We start from the raw sequence: 19,756 nt of genomic DNA on the forward strand, positions 1-19,756 counted from the left end.
TTCAGAGCAATCTACCAAGAATGTGCATGTATTTGATTGGACAGTCCAGTGCCTTGGTGGACGGCCCTGCCATGCCATCTTCGGTCTGAACACAAGCTTCCAGTGATACCGAAGTACACACTCTGGGCTAAAACTGGGCCACAGCCCTCTGGACCTCAGCTTCATCTCATCTCCTATCAGAGTCTACAGTCTGTATTCAGAAACTGAGCCTTAAAATGAGTGATCAGGACTTCTGTTACTTTGTGACGTCACAACAGAGCAGTCACAGCTCTAAACCATGGACCAAGCCCCACCCACCTGGACCCACCATCCAACCTTGCAGGTTTAGGTTTCTCTGAGTGCTTAACTGCCATGCTGCTATATTTTTATTGGATCATTCAGAAAACAGCTAATCAGAAGAGAGCTTCAGAGCCTCCTCTCTTCTGATTGGCTCATAGACCTGTTGTTACCAGACCCTCAGAGAGAATCTGAGAGAGGAGATGTAAAACTACGCTAGTACGCTGAGATGGGTTTTGGTCCTTAAAGGTGTACAGAAATGGCCGTTTGTCCTGGTTGTCGCGCCGAGTTGTCACGAGCTGCAACACGAGTTTACCCGAAAAAGGAAAACGAATTTGATTGGTTGTTATCGAGCGGGCGGGACATTCAAAGCTTGGGGCGAGACCAAGCTCGGTGTGTGTGTGTGTGTCTCAGACATTTGAATGACGGATCCAATATCAGTGGCTGGTGAATCATGTGCAGGCTGACGTATAATCTGTGCACCTGCATTATCCAATGCGAAAAAAAAATAACACACTTTCATCCCGGATTTACTCAAAAATAGAATTTTGCACAAAGTTTGGCCTACATCGTCTAATAGATGAGTTATTACACTAATTTTACGACCCAAAGTGGGCTCAAATTCAATTTTCTTTTCTGTACACCTTTAAACCACAAATATATCGTTTTATGGATCAATACTTCAAATAAAACACAGAAGAAAAAGCTAACATGGAGCTTTAAAGTACTGGGTTCAACTCTCTAATGTGGCATTGTGATCTCACTATGGTCTTAACCTGAATGCCTCTCTGCATATAGACATAGTTTCTACAGTAAACTACCACTAGAAACAAAAGGTCACGAGGATGAGTCCAGCTCCATCAAATCTGCCATTTCCTCTGGGGAATCAAGTTTTCTTTGTGGCCCATACCTTAGATGGTTACAGGGAGGCTTTAGACATATTGTTTAAATGCAGCAATATTTACAGCAGTGATGTGCGAATTAGGCAACAGATTGTGGTGAACTATGGATTCCACACTGTCATGTGGAGAATTCAACAGCAGCATCTTTAATCACATCCACTTATTTATTAGGTATAACTGTCTACTGAATAAATATTCCCTACGCCCATTTTGGTCTGTGGAAACCAACCCCACCCATGATCCAGCCCTCAACCTCACTGGGCACTTGTCACAAGCCCCAGTTCAACCCCAGACTAACAGGTGACAGGTGATACATCAGGTGAGTCCACTCTAACTGCTCATGGACTCACTGTCCTCAGTCCGTTCGGCTCCTGCAGCTCTATATAAGGTCGTCAGTCTCTCTGGTGGAAAGACGTGGAGGGCAGCACGGGTCAGTGGACACACACACATATACACACACACACACCTTATATGGGAGAGAAAGTCTGTGGAAAATGTTGGAGAGAAACAACAGAGCGTGAAATTCCTCCTCTTAAATCCAATCTAAATCTCCCAGAGCTGACAGTCGTGTTTGGTTTGGAGCGAACATCACACTGCTCCTCAAAGATAACTTCAACAATCAGAAAAAACACAATCAGACCTATATCCAGACTCAATCCACACACAGGTCAGACCTCCATCATCATTGAATGAGACCAGTCTCTGTGTCTTCACCGAGACCCTGCCCCAGCAGTAAAACTTAACAAGTACCAATTTACACACAGATCTATAGCTGATGACATTAAACACATCTCCATATCTCATCAAACCTTTGTTTTATTGCTGACAGCGAGAGGAGAAGGCAAATATCAACCCAACGCCCGCCATTAGGCAATTAGCATAGCATAGCAGTTAGCGTGTCAAGGAGTGTTAATATCATTTAGGGGAGACTGGGGTTAATTGATCATAGAGGCAGATTTAGCCCTTGTTGCTAGGATACCCTTAGAAAAATTGAGCATGTGACCAAATATTTAGGAGGAAAGCATCATTTCATGGAGGAACATAGGACCCTTTTTCAAAAAGATGGTCCTATGTTCCCCGTTTTTCCCAAAAAGGGTATGTTCCCTGGTCGCAATACATACTGGGGAACATAGGACCCTTTTTCAAAAAAAGAGTCTGATGTTCCCCGCTGTTGCCGGTCAATGAACTCTCTCTCTACTTATCTGGACTCTCTCTATCTATCTGGCCTGTCTAGCCTCTACCTGGTCTTTTTACTAAACTTAACCAACTCCTTTCTTCATTGCCTAAACCCAACCAATGGGACAATTCCACTTCTCACTCAAAGTCACAACTCAACTTTTTACTCAGAAATAGGCAAAAATCTGCAAAGTCACAACTCTACTTCCAGGTATGGGTACAAAAATTGCATGTTCCCCAGGTCCTTTTGGGGGAAAAGTGGGAAACAAAGGACCATTTTTCTAAAATAAGGTTCTATGTTCCCCGGTCCGGACACAGCGGGGAACATAGGACCCTTTTGGGGAAAAGCGGGGAACATAGAACCCTTTTGGTCCCATACAAAGTGGGGAACATAGGACCGGTAAGAACCACATGGGTCAAGTGGTTTGACACGGCTATGTCCATAAAAACATTTTTCACTCTTGAAAGTGAATTTAGTCAGTCATAAATTTCATGAAAATTGTGTTTAGAAAAGATATAAATATACATTTGTTACATACATCAGTTGTGGTATCTATGAGCTACAACACAAGAGCATGAAAGTGAACCATTTTAGCTGTGGGGACTAATAACATGGTAACTCTGGGGTATGTTGAGTCACCTGTCCCATACTCCTAATGAGTATATTTTGTCTGTTAATATCCTAATTATTAAAGCAAGAGTCTGGATTTTTTTTTTGCTTACTGTTGGTAAGTTCCTGAGAAGAGGCAACGCTGTTTATGGTAAGCCAAGCTTTACTTTCAAAATATTATGTAAATTGTCCGTCAATGTTTAAACTGATTTTATTACTACAATCTGATAAACTAAAAGTTATTTACAAGTTAGGTGCCTGTTTGAAAAGTGTCCTTCCTTTGTTTAAGTGATTTTTTTCCCAATTGTCAGAGCTGGAAAACATGTAGGCTATAGCCCTGCCACTTGCTATGTTTGATTATTGATATGGTTTAATGTTTGTGCTCCATACTATGTATGTGGCCATGAGTTGAACTAAAGTGGAATTAAGTGAAGAAAAGGATTCTTTCCCAAGATGTGATGTAACTGCAAACCTCACTGAGTTGGTGTCCCAGCAGTTTGTATTCACCTGCAACCTGGACAGGTGGAATATTGAGTGAGGAGGGAGACAGATGGAAGGGTCTCAACTTCCCCCGCTCCTATAGCCTACTCAACATGGGGTAAGTTGTGCCACGAGATGACTTTTTTTGGACATGCTATACATGTAGGCCTATTTTCAAAACAGTAATGTTTACACCAAGGGGGCAGTTGTCGGTCTGAGAAGTGAAGCTCACTTCCGCGTTCAAAAAACTGCAATCCCCTCAGCTTCCTCTGGGGGCTGGTGTCAGAAAGCAGCATTCTCCATAGACCCCCATGTTAAAATCACCGACTTTACATCCTCAATAAACATGATCAAAGCCCGGTGTCATCACGTTTTTTGGTCTCAATCTATAGTTTCAACCCCCGCACACACTCTGAGGGGGGTGAATTTTTTTTAAACTCTACTTTTTTACTATTATTAGGTTTAAAATTCTTGCATAAATTAGGTCCGGAGCAGGTTTGGCAGTTGCTTCGAGGCCATGGGCGGGTTCTTGGCTGTTTGACCCGTTGAGTTACCGCCTCTCCTCCAAATATGGAAAGTACACGCCCACCAAAATCCAACATGGCGCTGATCAGGCCACAATATTTGAGTCACAAAAACGACTCCCCAAAACCAATGGGTGACGTCACCGATGCTACGTCCATGTTTTTTTTTTACAGTCTATGGTTTACACTCATTCTGTTTGTTTGTAGAGATGAACAACATCCTGAAATATACGCAGATATATGAGTTTACAAAACTATAATTGCCTTGATGTAATCATCCTAAATATGGGAAGTGGCTCAACTTACCCCAGAACCCCTCTTCTGGTCCCATGACACATCAGAGGCAGTTCTGGGTCTTGCCCAGTATACTTTAAGGAGCTGGGGGTTGACCCACCAACCGCTCCATTTCCTGAGCCACAGCCAGGCCAGCCACTGTTTGTTCATGCACACTACACAGTAATACCAAACTACTAAGATTAAGTTTTGGAAGGAGTCACAAGTACAACATGTACAACAGTTTATTTTTATTTGACACCTGTTTTAACGGTTTTAAACTGACTGTCACAAACTCACAGCTGAAAGTTTCTATAGATCTGTGTAGCAGCATTTAACTAACGTCCCCTTATCTTACTGTAGTTACCTGTCCTGTCTCAGTTTGCCAGAAGCTATACATGCAGGTTCCCCAAGGGCTAACAAACATGTTAGCTTCCTGTCCTGTCCTGTCCTGTCCGTGGATGTGGGTAAACCAGTAGCTCTGGTCCTGATAACAGCTGCTCTACTTGTTTGCTCTCATTCACAAACAACAACACTAACAACAGCCTAACAGCAGCAGTGGCTCACAGTGGCCATTGTCACTATTTTTTATTTCCATTCATGAATGCTGTGTAAGAAATGACATAAGTTACAGCCTATCTGCATCAATGTGCACATTTTAGATAATGTGTCACTGGATTTGCCCAGTGACACCCAGACACAGTGAAATCCCATCTGGACAAGCACAGGCCAGCAGCGTTTGACCGGTTCAAGCTAAATAAAACCCAAATCTTTTGTAGCTTTCATTATTTTTTTTTCCGCCACCTTATTGTGTGTTAGATTATGTCTCTGACTGGTTTTACCCTCCTCCTCTGCCTCACTTCGTTCCAGTTAACCAACCTCGTCCGGGTCCGTAACCTCCAGAGAAGTATGTGGCTCGTTTTCAGGTTCAGATGGAAACTCCTATTTTTTCTCTCTCTCTCTCTTTCTTTTTTTTTTTTTTTTTAGATCTTCTTCTCCCCATCTCCCCCATGCAGACAGCTGTCCTTTCCTAAATCAGTCCATCCACTGAGCGTTCCAGCCCACATCACTTCCGACGGTAACTATGTCACATACACAAACTGGCTGTCACATGTTTTCAAATGCCTCCATTTACTCCAGTTCAAATTTCAGCAGTGAAAAACCTTAGTCTCGGTGGTAAAGTGGCATTTTTTAATCTCATTCGACAGTGTTGAACCTCTGTCATTAGGTTCTGTAAATGTAGCTACAATACAACAATAAAAAAATACTTATGAATAACTGAGTATCTACTACGTACATATAGATCACACTACTAAAGCAGAACAACAGAGGGTGATAGTATAGCCTACAGTACGATAAACACACACACACACACACACACACACACACACACACACACACACACACACACACACACACACACACACACACACACACACACACACACACACACACACACACACACACACAGGTCTAGAGTTGTCCCTTCAGCTCTGCGGAAGTTTTAGGCCTCCACTGAAACAAATGCATTGTTGGCTTGTTTGATCCATCACCATAGAGACCACAGACTGCCCAATGTCACCCTGGAGACCAACACACACTCACTCACTCACGCACACACACACACACAGACACACACATTTTAAATCTGTTAATGGAGCGGACAGGTGGAGTGAATAGACTACTAATAGTAAACACGAGCACAGTGTTGGTGAAGCTGTTCAAAGTAAAAGCTTCAACTTGAGCATCGACTTGTGTTTTTATCTTCATACAGAACAAAGTCCTTCACCTGCTCCCAGCAGACACTGTCATATAAGTAGAAACTGAACAGGTAAAACTCTCAGTCAGCCTCTGATTTACTGGTACTTCTGAAAAATTTGACATGCTGTCTTTGAGGTTAGTTATTTAGTTAGTTTCCATATTTTAAGACAAATCATCTCAACTGACATAAGAAATTGAAACTTTTTTGATTTTAATAGTTACATGATTTAATAATCCATGGTTCTTATGAGACACGGTGTGGGTACTTACATCCTCATTCTAAATAAGTCTGATTCTAATAATCAAGTCTGATCTGAAAGTGAAAAAAATAAATGAAATAAAAGTATAAAATATAAAAGTGAAGATTTGCCACTCCAAAAATCTTGCTTTTCAATCATCAAACTATTGGCCGTGGTGTAGCTCCATACACTCTAACCTTGGTTTCATCCATGTCCATTAAACTAAACTCAATAGCAAACTGCCCCCTTCACCAGCCTGTAAACAACCGGGGCTTGTGGGATTTTTTGTTTATTGAAGGTTCCTGAAAAATGTCACTTATGAATAAACAACTGATTCACTGATCATCTGCTCGTCTTTTTGGGCCTTGAACCTATTTAGCATCACTTTAATATAATAACTTTGAAGACTCCAATAAAACGCTGGAAAAGGATGGATCCGACGCAGAGTTGTCTTTTATTCACTCTTAGACAAAGTAAAGCACAAATTAACACCTCGAGTCACTTACAAGATACACAGTATATGAAAAAGAAAAAGTGTTGACAGAAGGGTCGAAGTGACTGACTTTCACATCATCCGTGTGTGGCTTATATGCTGGTGTGTCTGTGGTTTTAGGTACTTTCCCACCCCGTGGCCTCATCCCTGTTGCAGCCTCGATTTCAGCCTTGTATCCATTCTCTTATCATGCCATTCTGCCACTGTATTCCAAGAGGCTGCCCATAGACTTTCATACGACTCTGAAATCCCTTTTCTCAGCCCCTGTACAGCCCTTTTCTGGTGGCCTTATAACGGATTTGCACTAGCATAACAACTTTTAGCAAAACAACAGGTGTTACAAAGGGTCATACATAGTTCACTCTTGTCTCCTGACTCTCCACTTTGCCTTGTACTCCAAACCCTGTTGAAATGTACACTTTCATCCATTAAGTGGTGTTAAAGAGCATGTTGCGATGTTTGTAGGCAGATAATGGCAATTAGCAATGATAGAGCCACTGTGGAGTGAAACAACATAAGAACACGAGAAATAAGTATATTCTAACTATTCAAATCAACACAAAATAACATAAAATGTGATTTTTAATGACATAATAACACAGCTCACACTCAGTCTTTAAAGGTGGCATAACTTTCTTTTCATTGGTCTTGTTGTTTTCAGACTTATGTCACTTCTCATAAAAAATGCCACCACACATCCTTATCCAAAAAATATGACGTTAGACACATGACATTGAGATATAGTAGATATAGAGCTGCTATAGCCTACAAATGTCAGTGGTGTTTTGAGTTGAGGTGTAAAGATGTTGACATCATTTCAGGATTGAATTGCCATTTTTATGACACTTCATCTTAATGTTTTCTTTTAGGGAGGTGGAAATATTTTTGTTGTGATCTGCAGTTATTTGTCATTATCATTGTGAATATAATGTTATCTAGCTAGCTGGCTCCTCAGGAAGTTGACTGGGCATGTGGGCGGTGGTCTGGAAACAGACACAATGACGTACCAATCAGGAGACAGTGTTTTCTTTGGCTGTGTTGTCAATGTGTTTGTTCTGTGAAGCAGGGGATTTAACATCTAGTTCAAAAGTTTGGTCTCTCTTTTGCCGTCACCTCAGTGTGTGTGTGTGTGTGTGTGTGTGTGTGTGTGTGTGTGTGTGTGTGTGTGTGTGTGTGTGTGTGTGTGTGTGTGTGTTTGTGGGCCCTATACAGTGACCACAAGAAGTAGAAGGAGGAGGAGGAGGAGGAGGAGGAGGAGGAGGAGGAGGAGGAGGAGGAGGAGGAGGAGGCAGATCATGGAGCCCAGTGAGTCACAAACCACCAGTGGCTCTCCTACTGGGTGTAACAGCCTACTGTTTTAACAGCTAAGACAGGAAGTCCAGTCAGCATGACTTTACACACACACAGACATCAGTGTGTCAACAGAAGGAGACCTCTGATCTTTTAAAAACTCCACAACGTAAAACAACTTCACTAAACTGAATCTGCAGAAGCGCTATCGGCTAAAGAAATGTTTATTGCTGATGCATTCATATTTTATTGTGAGAATTTTACTCACAATAAAAAACTGGAACTACACAAAAAATGCCTATCATTGTTATTTGTATTTGGTGAATAAAATCTGAACCTTACAAAGTAGCTGAGTTTTTTCAGACGCAAAAGGACGAGTCCCTTAAAATTCATCTCTGCAACACATTCTCACCAGAACTGTGGTTTTACGATAGAAAACCACAGACTTCCGCACATCACATCTTTGACACCTGCAGGTTTTCAGCAGTAACGGCATCGGCTCGTGTCAGAGGAGAGACGACGAGGCTTTTAACATAAGTAGAAGTTGCCTGTGAGATCAGACTGTTATATTTATAGTGTCACACAATACAAAACAACTTTCTCTCGAATTGACTGGTGTCAATGAACCACACAAAGTACAGTATCATTCAGTCCGTGTACAGTGGGAACTGGTGAGAGACTCACTCCTGAACTTATGATTCAATCTAAATGAATTTTATCATCATCATTAATAAAAAGTCCCACTTTTCTGTGTTTAACGGGCGATGTGGAGTCATGTTCACTGTCATGGTTTCTCATAAAAACTCCTGATGTGCCTTATTGAGGTCGAGCACTGAACATCTTCCTCTGAAAATCCTTTTTTAAAGGTCCATACAGTAGAGAGGCTGATGTCCATGTGCTTTTGATTTTAAAGCATGTCTGAGTTTTGTATGAAAGTGCTCAGACAGCCCGTTTTCACAAACCGAGCTTTAAAACAAGCCATCAGGACTTTGTGACGTCACAATAAAGCAGTCACCAAGCCCCGCCCACTTGTACCCGGACCCAAATCTGGCAGGTTATAGTTTCTCTTGAGTGTTTTACCTGAATTTGCTGTATTTTATTTGATCACTCAGAAAACAGCAAGCCATAGAAAAGAGGTTCAAAACCTCCTCTCTTCTGATTGGCTGACTGCCCTTATAGCTCCAGAGTGAAGCCTGAGAGAAAAGATGTCAACTTTGCAAACATAGCCTATCAATACTTCAAATAAACACAGGATAAATGTAATGTGACCTTCCTCTATTTTATTAACAACATAAAATATTTTATTCACAAAAACATTTATGAAGATGTGTCTGTACGTTTGATGAAGTAGTCTATAACCTATTCTCAAAAGATGTAGTGTAAAGCTGAAGGTCTGCCCATGAAGAATCTGAGCAACAGACTGTGGAGAAACTGACTTCAGGTGACCCTCGACTAAGATTTTATTTTTCGATACAGAACTTTCCTACTTTTTATTTTATTTTATTTTATAATTGTGTGCATTTTGGTAATAGGAGATTTTTTTGTGGGGGCCCTACCCTTGCACGCTCCCTTGCTTGTGTGTCACACTTGGGTTGCTGCTTTTGTTGCCTGTGTGTGTGTATGTGTGTGTGTGTGCCTGCGGCAGTTTTCTTGAAGCTGTCTGTCAGCCTTATCAACACTTCGACTCACTTCCTGGTTTTAAATACCGGAGTCTTTGGCGTGAGCGCGCACACGCACGCCCCCATACACACTGACTGACTAAGCGCAGGGAAGGCGGGAGCAGCGCGGTGCCGTGCTCTTCTGGCTCCACACCTCTGCGCGCACATTTTCAACTCCTGGACCGACACACACATAACATCCGAACACACACACACACACACGCACGCACACACACATACACACATACACACGCACACACACAGGATCAGTGTAGCTGTGCGGTGTCTTCTGCAGCCTCCAGGACCGATCAGCTGTTGCTCTCATGGTTGTTGATCTGCCAACTTCTTCGGGGGGAGGTTGAGGAGTTTGCCGTCTTGCAGAACCCGGCAGTGAGTGTGTGAGTGTGTTTGTGTGTGTGAGCGGTGTGAGCTGTCCAGGGTGATCGTCCAGGTCGGGACTGACTGGAGTCTTCCCCCCTGGTCTCTCTGCCTTATGTGAGGCTCAAACAGACCCTGTAGTCCTCGTGTCTCCCGCGGAGGACAGCGGAGGAGAAAGTGTCTCCTCTCCTCCACGACCTGTTGGATCACCACCACCGCTGCTGTTGTTGTTGTTGTTGTGGTGGTCGTCGGGACCCGGATCCGCTCCAGATCCAGGTCCAGGATGTCGGACTCTGCCTCCAGCTTCCTCCACATCGGGGATATTGTGTCCCTGTACGCCGAGGGGTCGGTCAACGGCTTCATCAGCACCCTGGGGTGAGTGTCTCTGTGTCTGTCTCTGTCCCGTCGCAGGTTGTCAGTCAGCGGACAGGTGTGGGGGGAAACACCTGCACACGTCCCCGAGTGGGAGCTCAGAGCGGCACGAGACATACAACTGAGATTACTAGGCGATAATGTTCACGTTGCTTGACCTTTGACCTCAAAGTGCTGAGATGAGACGGTGAAGTTATAGTCTCATTCATTTTTATTTGACCATGTATTGTTGTGGCCACTTTTATATCTGCTCTGTGCATGGGCATGCTGAGTGTTTTTAATCAGAAGAGTCACTGTGTCTCTCATTATTGGATAATTCAGTTTAGGCCTCATTGAAGTAATCTGCGGTATGGCCATATCCAAAAGAAAAGAAAAGAAAGTAAAATGTGTAAGGACGTTGTTACACACTGTTAACACCATTGCTATACAGACCCCCTGTCAGAAAATCATATTCTCAGCAGTTACAAGGTTTACAAAAATGAACTGGAATCACAATACCTGTGAAATTAATAACGACATGACTTTTTACGATAAAACACATTTCCCATCATAGGCTATGTCCTTTGTTTCTCTCTCCTTTGTTTCTCTCTCATATTTAACTTTTTTTCCTCTTGTATCTGAAGTGTTATTCAACTTTCTATTACTCAAACTGATATCTAAGCGGTTGTGTAAGGTGGACAGGAGGGGCAGGGGATCGAACGTGTGCCAGTGCAAATCTGACTCCTGACTTTAACTGCAGCCGTCAGAAACTGGGCAAATGTGACTTATTGTTGTGGTCTCCAGATATTTGCAGTATCATGAGAAAGAAATATGTGGTTCTGTGTGGGATGGATAATATGGTAAAAATTCAAGTTGGGGTAACTTTGCCAAATTGTGAGCTGTGGTTTTAGGAATTCTTTTTTTTTTGCATTTTCAATGAAAATATATAATATGGTGATTTTTTTTGGTCCCTTTACCAAACTTTAACAACATGTTCCCTCGTGTCTGGAGGAAATGCTTTGTAGGCCTGTATCAGCACTACACTAATGGTGTTTACAATGCACAACAATGTCTCACATTTTATCTTTATCAAAAACAGGAGCTCCTCTGATTTGGATATTGTGCTTGGCCACGTTACGATTTCAGTTTTGATTAATTATTCAGCTTTTATCTGTGTATGAACACACATGAGCAGTGTTTCCCAGTGGGTCCGGGGACCTAGAGGGGTCTTGAGTGAAAAGATGGATGAATTCATTTTTCAGTATAATCCCATCCATAAGTAACAGAATCTCATGAGAGTGGGGTTCGTAGTGCAACTATTGTCAGATTTATCTCTGGAGCTCTGGTAACAACAGGTCAGTCAGTCAGCCAATCAGAGGAGAGGAGGTTCTGAGGCTATCTTCTGATTTGCTAGCTGTTTTCTGAATGATCCGATAAGAATAAAGTAGATTTTAGCTAAACACCACTAGTCTGGGGCCGTTGACTCGCTGTTCCGGTAGGAAACGGCAGAGATGGGGACTCGAGTCACTGTGACTTGGACTCGAGTCGACTCGAGTCGCTATTTTGATGCGACTTGACTTGACTTGACAAAAAATAAAAGACTTGCGACTTGACTCGGACTTGAAGGTTAAAGACTCGGGACTTGACTTGACTTGAGACACGATGACTTGAATGACTTGAATGACTTGAATGACCAGCCGCCACCGCTGAATTTCTCACCGGCACGGCACCAGCTCAGTCGGTGTTTTTTTTTTTTCCCCCGGACTTTTTATGCACTTATTTTGAAAGGACCGCTGGAGAGAGAGAGGGAGGGGGGAGAGTGAGAGGGGGGTTTGATACGGAGGGGCCTCCAGGGTCGCTGCAGCGGGCGTGCTACATGGATCTATTATAATATAATACATCCATGGCGTGCTATCACGCTCGCAGCTCAGAGATTTCATCCGGAGTTTCAGTGACGGTGAGCGGCCTGACGCTGCTTCATTAACGCTGCGTCGGGACAACGCACAGTAACCAATAGACATACGGTAACAGTCACCTGTTACCAGCGTTACCATAGCGAGAAGCTAAAGTGTCCTTTTTAAAAAATTAAAAAATCTCCTCTCCTTCAGCCTCACGTTCTCACTGCTGCAGAATCTGCAGTGACTAAACAGCTGTTTGCTGTTTGCCTGTCACTCATAGCATCCAGGAATGTTTCAATGTTACACATTCTTTGACTTTTGAATATAAAATATCAAATTAATATCTAACTACTTGGTATGAGTGCAGGCTGAGAATAGTGTTGTCATGATAGAATATAGCTAATAGATTTTCTATTCTATTCTATTGATGTAGTAGGAGTTAACCTTTTGTGATCAGATCAGGTATGAAGAGGCTCATTAATGCATTATAAGACATGATAAGACATAAGACATAATAGATGTTCTATTCTATTCTAATATATTGTCTTCACTTTATTTAGATTAGATTCTGCGGGTGAAATTGCAATAATAAGGTGACTTGACTTGGACTTGACTTGACCTATGCACGACTTGACTTGGACTTGACTTGACATAACCTGTGACTTGACTTGACTTGACTTGCCCAAAGAAAAATGACTTGGGACTTACTTGAGACTTGAAGGTTAAGACTTGAGACTTACTTGAGACTTGCACATGTGTGACTTGGTCCCATCTCTGGGAAACGGAACCAGGACGAGAGACACAGGCCTTTCCGTCAAAATAAAAGCACCAAGCTAATAAAATGAGGTGAAACTCTTTAATTTAAGGAATATAATTTACAAGAAAGTCCCAGAGCCATTAAGTTAACATTTTGCTTTTATTTTATTACAAGTTAATGTCTATTTTATAAGTTTTATGTTGGTGAACACTTTTATTTTGGTGAATTTGGTGATTACAGACGGGAACCAGAATGCAGACAAAATTCGGAGTTAACAGACATCAGGCTCTTCGCTTGTCTGAAGAGCCTGGTGACGCGATTGAAAAAATTGAGCGGCCCGCCACTCCTAAATGAATGTAGAGGAAACACTGTACCAAGAGAAACCAAATTTCTTAAGGTTCTGATAGTGAGTCGAGGTGGGAGTGGCTTTAGGTGTGGCTAAGGGTGACGACTGGTTTGTTGTGACATCACAAAGTGACAGAAGTCCTGACAGCTGGTTTCAGGGCTCAGTTCCTGAATATAGTCTGTGTGAATTGAGGATGTGGACTGAGGTTTTGATACTTTCACTGTATTAGTATAGAACGTAGACATGGATCTATAATCAGAGAATCTACCTTTATACTGTATGGACCTTTAACAGTTTCTCATGTTCAGTGCTACTTACTCCTTTTTTTTTTTTACCAGTAACAAAATATACTGAAGATTGCCATAAACTAACAGTGGTAGAACATCTGTAACATTAAATCATGATCATCTGACTTCAAATCCACCGAGCTACACAAACCCTAACGTGGCTCCCTGCAGATCTGTATACACACTGTCAATTCTCTGTAGGAACCATGACGATGATGCTGTGTTAAATTACAGTTCATTGAGTTACTGTACAAATAACAGACAACAGCAGAATATTGACACCACACTGTAGATAAAACACCAAACAGGGGGATAAGGTGACCATAAATTCATTGCAGGCACAAACCGGGAACATATAGAGACAGACTGTTACAAGGGAGCCGGACACAATAACATGAAGCAGATTCACTTTATCACTTGTTTCTGTCTGTTTAGCCTTGCGTGTCTGGATCCATTAGATTTTCATTCAGTCTGATGTGGACTCTCTTGGTTTCCGTAGTTTAGATCCTAGACCCTGTTTTCTTCTTCCTCTGGTGCCACCACTGCCAAGACTCCAGTGATCAGCATTTAGTTTGCTGCTGCTGTGATGTACAATGGCTCTTAGCTGTAAAAAACAAAAACAAAAAAAAACACTAGTTTAAGTAGATGCACATCACAGTCATGGTCCTCGTGACATCATGTGGTTACAGGACTTTTAAAGTTCAGAATACAGTAGTGGAAACACTGGAGACTGTCTTGAGAAATATGAAAATAATTAAATAATTTTTCTCAGGTCCCTCTCGGCGGTCTTTAGCCTCAGGCTGGTGGGAGTCACTGCTCCACAGCACCTTAAAGTGATAGTTCACCCAAAATTGAAATTTCACTCATTATCTACTCACCCTCATGTGGACTAAGGGCTGGGAGAAGTTTCAGAGTCCTCCGTGGCTTCTCTGAGTTACAGGGGGTCTCGGCGTAGCAGTGCATGTCCATATAACGGTTGCTCCTCTTCCCGGCTATCAAATTTGGACGAACTGGGAAGAGGAGCTTCGAGAAGCTTCCGCTACAAAACAAGCTTGATATATATAGACTTATTAAATTTTTTTTGGGACAATTTCGCATTTCGGGGCTTCAATACAAGACGGACATTACATACGAGCAGCATGGAGGTATTTGGGTGTTTTTTGGTGTGTCTTTTTGTTACGAAGACAGTTGGTATCCATTTGCAACTGTTATATGGACATGCACTGCTACGCCGAGACCCCCTGGTAACTCAGAGAAGCCACGGAGGACTCTGAAACTTCTCCCAGCCCTTAGTCGAGTGAAATTTCAATTTTGGGTGAACTATCACTTTAAGGTGCTGTGGAGCAGTGACTCCCACCAGCCTGAGGCTAAAGACCACCAAGAGGGACCTGAGAAAGATTATTTAATTATTTTCATATTTCTCAAGACAGTCTCCAGTGTTTCCACTACTGTATTCTGAACTTTAAAAGTCCTGTAACCACATTTCTTTTCAATTTTGGGTGAACTATCCCTTTAAACTGTTCAAGCACCTGACCTGACATTTGACTTTTCAAGCTGAAAAGGTTTAGTAAGTTGTGTAGAATACTTTTTACAGTATTACCGTAACTGAAGCTGAATTGGTAGAGCTGCTGTCCCACGTTGAGGTTATAGTCCTCACTGCAGGCGGCCCCGGTTCGAATCCCGCATCGGACGACCCTATCCTGCATGTCATTCCTCCTCTCTGCCTCCCCATTTCCTGTCTCTCTCTCCACTGTGCTATCAATTAAAGACATTAAAAGCTCAAAAAATATACTTAAAAAAGTTTGAAGCTGAATGTGTCAACCTGCTGGTTAAAGCAACAGAGACATGTCTGAACAGGTAGAGAACTGTGTGTGTGTGCGCATTGTGTGAACCTATGTGTGTTACCACAGCTCCAGTCATGCTCCCCTTCAAATCTCTACTCAACACTGCTCTGATCTGATCGGCAACACACTTAGACATCAACTACAGTCCGCTGGTATTTGTTTTGACTTGTATAGTTATTTTGTCATTGTCTTCTGCGTGTGTGCAAAAATTGTGACCTCACTTCCTGTCTGGCCTGTGTTCCACCAGCTGTTGTAACTCCCATTTAGCATCACCTGACATGCTGGAAACTGTTGAATCTCTGTTCTGAGTGTGGATCATTAGTTATGGCTGTTGTTGTTATAAATGTCAGTGGGGTTTTGAAGGAGCTTTTCATCTGGACCAGAGCCCAGATGCTCTGGTTTCACCTGTTTGTTATTTAACTTCAGCTTTAAGACATGAACAGGTGAATCTGAGCCCTCTGACATACAGGTGTGGACCAGCTGGGAGTAGATTAGCTCCGCCTGTGGCCTCAGTGTATCACTATATTACCTCTTGTATGCTACTCCATGGCTTTACACTCAGGTCACAGGACTACCCATCACTATGAGTTCACCATAGGGCTGGGCGATATGGCCTAAAATTTATATTACGGTGTAAATTGAAGCTTTGTCGGTAACAGAGAATTTTGCGTTATATTTTTTTATTTTGCACAAAAATAAAGCTGCACATATTTGAAATAGAAATCCTTCAAGATCAACAGGTTTCTTTTCCTTAGAATATAGAACAACTATTTTTTTTTTGGCTTTTTTGCCTTTATTTCATAGCACAGTGAGACAGACAGGAAAGGGGGAGGCAGATCGAGGGGGAATGACATGCAGGAAAGGTCTGCCCGACGCGGAATTCGAACCGGGGACGCCTGCGTTGAGGACTGTAGCCTCTACATGAGGCGGCCGCTTTAACCACTGCGCCCCACACCGCCCCAGAACAACACATTTTAAACTTGCAATATTAAGTTGTCACGAGCTGCAACACGAGTTTACCCGAGTAAGGAAAACTAATTTGGTTGGTCGTTATCGAGCAGGCGGGACATTCAAAGCTTGGGGCGAGACCGAGCTCCGTGTGTGTGTGCGTGTCTCAGACGTTTGAATGACGGATGACAGATCCAATATCAGTGGCTGGTGAATCGTGTACAGGCTGACGTATAATCCGTGCGCCTGCATTATCCAATGCGAAAAAAAAAAACACACTTTCATCCCGGATTTACTCAAAAATAGAATTTTGCACAAAGTTTGGCCTACATCGTCTGATAGATGAGTTATTACACTAATTTTATGACCCAGAGTGGGCTCAAATTCAATTTTCTTTTCTGTACACCTTTAATGGCATCATCAACATGGGCTATCTCGATAGGCCCTGATAGTCAAAATCTCTACCATTGGCCAAATTCATATCGTTTCACTGTTCATACTGCCCACCCCTAGTTCACCACATCTGAAACCACGAAGCACAGGCAGACAATGCTAACTAGCAGCCATGTGAGAACTGCTGATGATCAGCAGATGTTACACCATTATGGTGTACTCAGCAACCTGCACACAGTCTGCTCTGCAGGTGCAGTGCACTGTCCGCCAAGCTGTTGTTGCTGCTCTGTAGTGGGCACTGCTGATACAAGGCGACTGTGGGAGAAGACTGTGGAAAAGTCAAATGTGAGGGGTCTTTTTATTATTTTATGTCTGTGTTGTCCAGGACAAGGTCTGTTAGGTTCTTCTGGTCCCTACAGACCATGAAAAGCTCCACCCTGTTCTTCTCCCTCCACCCTGTGTCTCTCTTGCTGATGGATTCAAAGAAAATCACCCTAAACTTGGTCTGATAAAATGTATCACATACTTTTTACATTAAGTAGCTGAAAACAAACCCACTTAGGGTACAGCTATTGTTTAAAAATGTTTATCAAGAGTTGCCACCAAAGGCAGTAGTGGCTGCTTGTGTTTCTTTCCCTATCAGAGTCTGTTGGGCCTGAGTTGAAAACCTAGTGTCAGTTTGAATCATACAGTATTTAGTCAAATGTATCCTAAATCTGAATCAAAACAAAAAGGATGAGCGTAAGCATGGCAAGCTGAAGCACAGCATATGGCTGCAGCAGGTTTAGCGTCAGGCTCCGTCTCAGTTATTCGTTCCCTGAATGATCTGCTTTGCCAGAGGAAATGAAGCAGACTGTAAATAAAGATGGAAGTAGCCTCTGTGATGGTTTCTGAAAAACAGTTTTTAAAGGTTGAGTCTGGAGGTTTTTGCTAAAAAAAAAAATGCTAGACCTATATGAAATCTGGCTTAATCATCACCTATGTTGCAAACTTGTCGACTTTCTCACTAAATCTGGCGACTTTCCAAACCCTCTTGGCGACTTTTTTTTGTCAAAAGCGACTAGCGACAAATCTAGCGACTTTTTCCAGTGATATTACAAACGTTTCTGGACCTCAAATCACGTTATCACAGCTGTTTTCAACGAGCAGCGGCGCTGCCGCGAGCACTCACAGGTAGTCAGCCTACACAGTAGTGTCACGGAGCTGTCTCCGCTGCATTAGAGACGCACTGCTCCACGCCACAGACATGAAGAGTGCCGCTGCCGCCGCTAGCGGTAGTGGCTAGCATCCACTACTACCACCCGCTTCCCAGCTCACCACAGCGGCCCTCCTACTCGTTACAGCTTAACACTCTAGGCTCCCGTTTTCAGGGACGGCCGGGTATCGGTTCGTCACTCCAGCACTTCCCTCGGACTGCATTTCCTTTTCTTTGCAGTCCTGACTACTGCTGCTGCTGCTATCAGGGGCGGGAGCCCTGCACAGTTGAGCCAAAGAGGAGGGACTCAGTTTGAATGTTTTGTTTAACCCTAACCCACAAACTGCAATGAACAAATCCCCAGACTCTACCTTTAAAGGGATATGGCAACTTTTTTTTCCGTGTCTTGCCTCACTCCCGAGTCCATGACAAGCAGATAGACACCATCCTTTCGACTGTACGTAACAAGCCTGTATCGCCCTTACTTAGCTTAGCTCAAACGCTGGAAGTGTATAGGTAGTGTTAGCCTGCCTCATACCTGAGCCAAAATCAGCAGTCAGAAGCTGATTTCATTTTAGCTCTAAACTCTGTAAATATATCACTTTATCGACATTCAAACATTATTAGGCGAGAAAGTAGCCGTTTAGATCAGCAGTGTGTTGTTAATTTGTCTAAATACCAGCTGTTTACAATTTTGTTCGGACGAATTCGGCGCTACTCAAGCTAGCCGTTGTGACCAACGCACTTCTGGTTACTTTCACAAAATAAAACACCCGTTGCCCTTTACATACAGAAAACCATGACGATAGAATTTGTGCTTTTACTTTGAAATAAGCTAACCTACCCTCGATGTAGCTAGTTTGAACCAAAATAAACCGTCTTTGCTTGAACCCTCCGTTTTGACCGATCTGGTCCCGTTACCGGCATTTGACCGCTCAAGATGCCTTATACCGAAGAGTTTTGTCAGCTCTGAGACGAAGATCGGCCCGCCGCTTTCCGTTTAGAGTTGCTGAAGAGAGTTTCTCTGATGACTTTAGGTGAAGGCAGGCTAACACTACCTATACACTTCCAGTGTTTGAGCTAAGCTAATTACGGGCGATCTCCCTTGTTACTGCACGCACAGTCGAAAGGATGGTGTCTATCTGGTTGTCATGGACTCGGGAGTGAGGCAAGACACGAAAAAAAAAAAAAATGTTGGCGTATCCCTTTGAGTGAACTGCTTCACCTTCTCCATCTTGCCAGTGACTCCACCCCTAGCATGGGCAAAAAGGTGGCGCATATGTGCTCCCAAGTATCTAGTCAACCACCTGTTGAGTCAATCAGTCATCAACAATAACCCCACCAACTAAAGTCTTGTAATCAGTGTTATTGTTAGCAGGGTGGGCGGCTGGTTTCCCCTCTCTGAGTAAAACAGAAACTTATCAGCAGGATGTGTCTAAAAGGTGTTTTTTAAAAAGAGAAAAACCATCTTGTATTAATGTAAGTTACTGCTGGAGTTGATGATCTTCTTCGGCAGCTCTCTCAGTTGTTGCCATGGGAAACATGTCCAAATGCTGTTTCCATTAACATGTGTTAATTTTTAGCCTTATATTGAAAAACAACTTTATGTCCTTCTTCTGTGTCCAGTTTTTATATGGCCACATCAACCAGGCAGGTGTCAGGAAACGTTGATTATTT

General features: G+C 42.8%; 1 protein-coding gene across 1 annotated transcript in view; it reads left to right on the forward strand.

Moving 5' to 3' along the window:
• Window positions 1–10,343: 10,343 nt before the first annotated feature.
• itpr3 (inositol 1,4,5-trisphosphate receptor, type 3) overlaps window positions 10,344–19,756 on the forward strand; it is a gene marked incomplete at its 5' end in the record, with an annotated part of 188,451 nt that continues 179,038 nt past the window's right edge. Inside the window, one exon of the mRNA XM_083975602.1 lies at window positions 10,344–10,435. Coding sequence (XP_083831728.1) covers window positions 10,344–10,435 — 92 coding nt within the window. The remainder of the gene's footprint in view (window positions 10,436–19,756) is intronic.

The sequence above is a fragment of the Trachurus trachurus genome (assembly GCF_905171665.1).
Source record: "Trachurus trachurus genome assembly, chromosome: 7".
Lineage (NCBI taxonomy): Eukaryota > Metazoa > Chordata > Actinopteri > Carangiformes > Carangidae > Trachurus > Trachurus trachurus.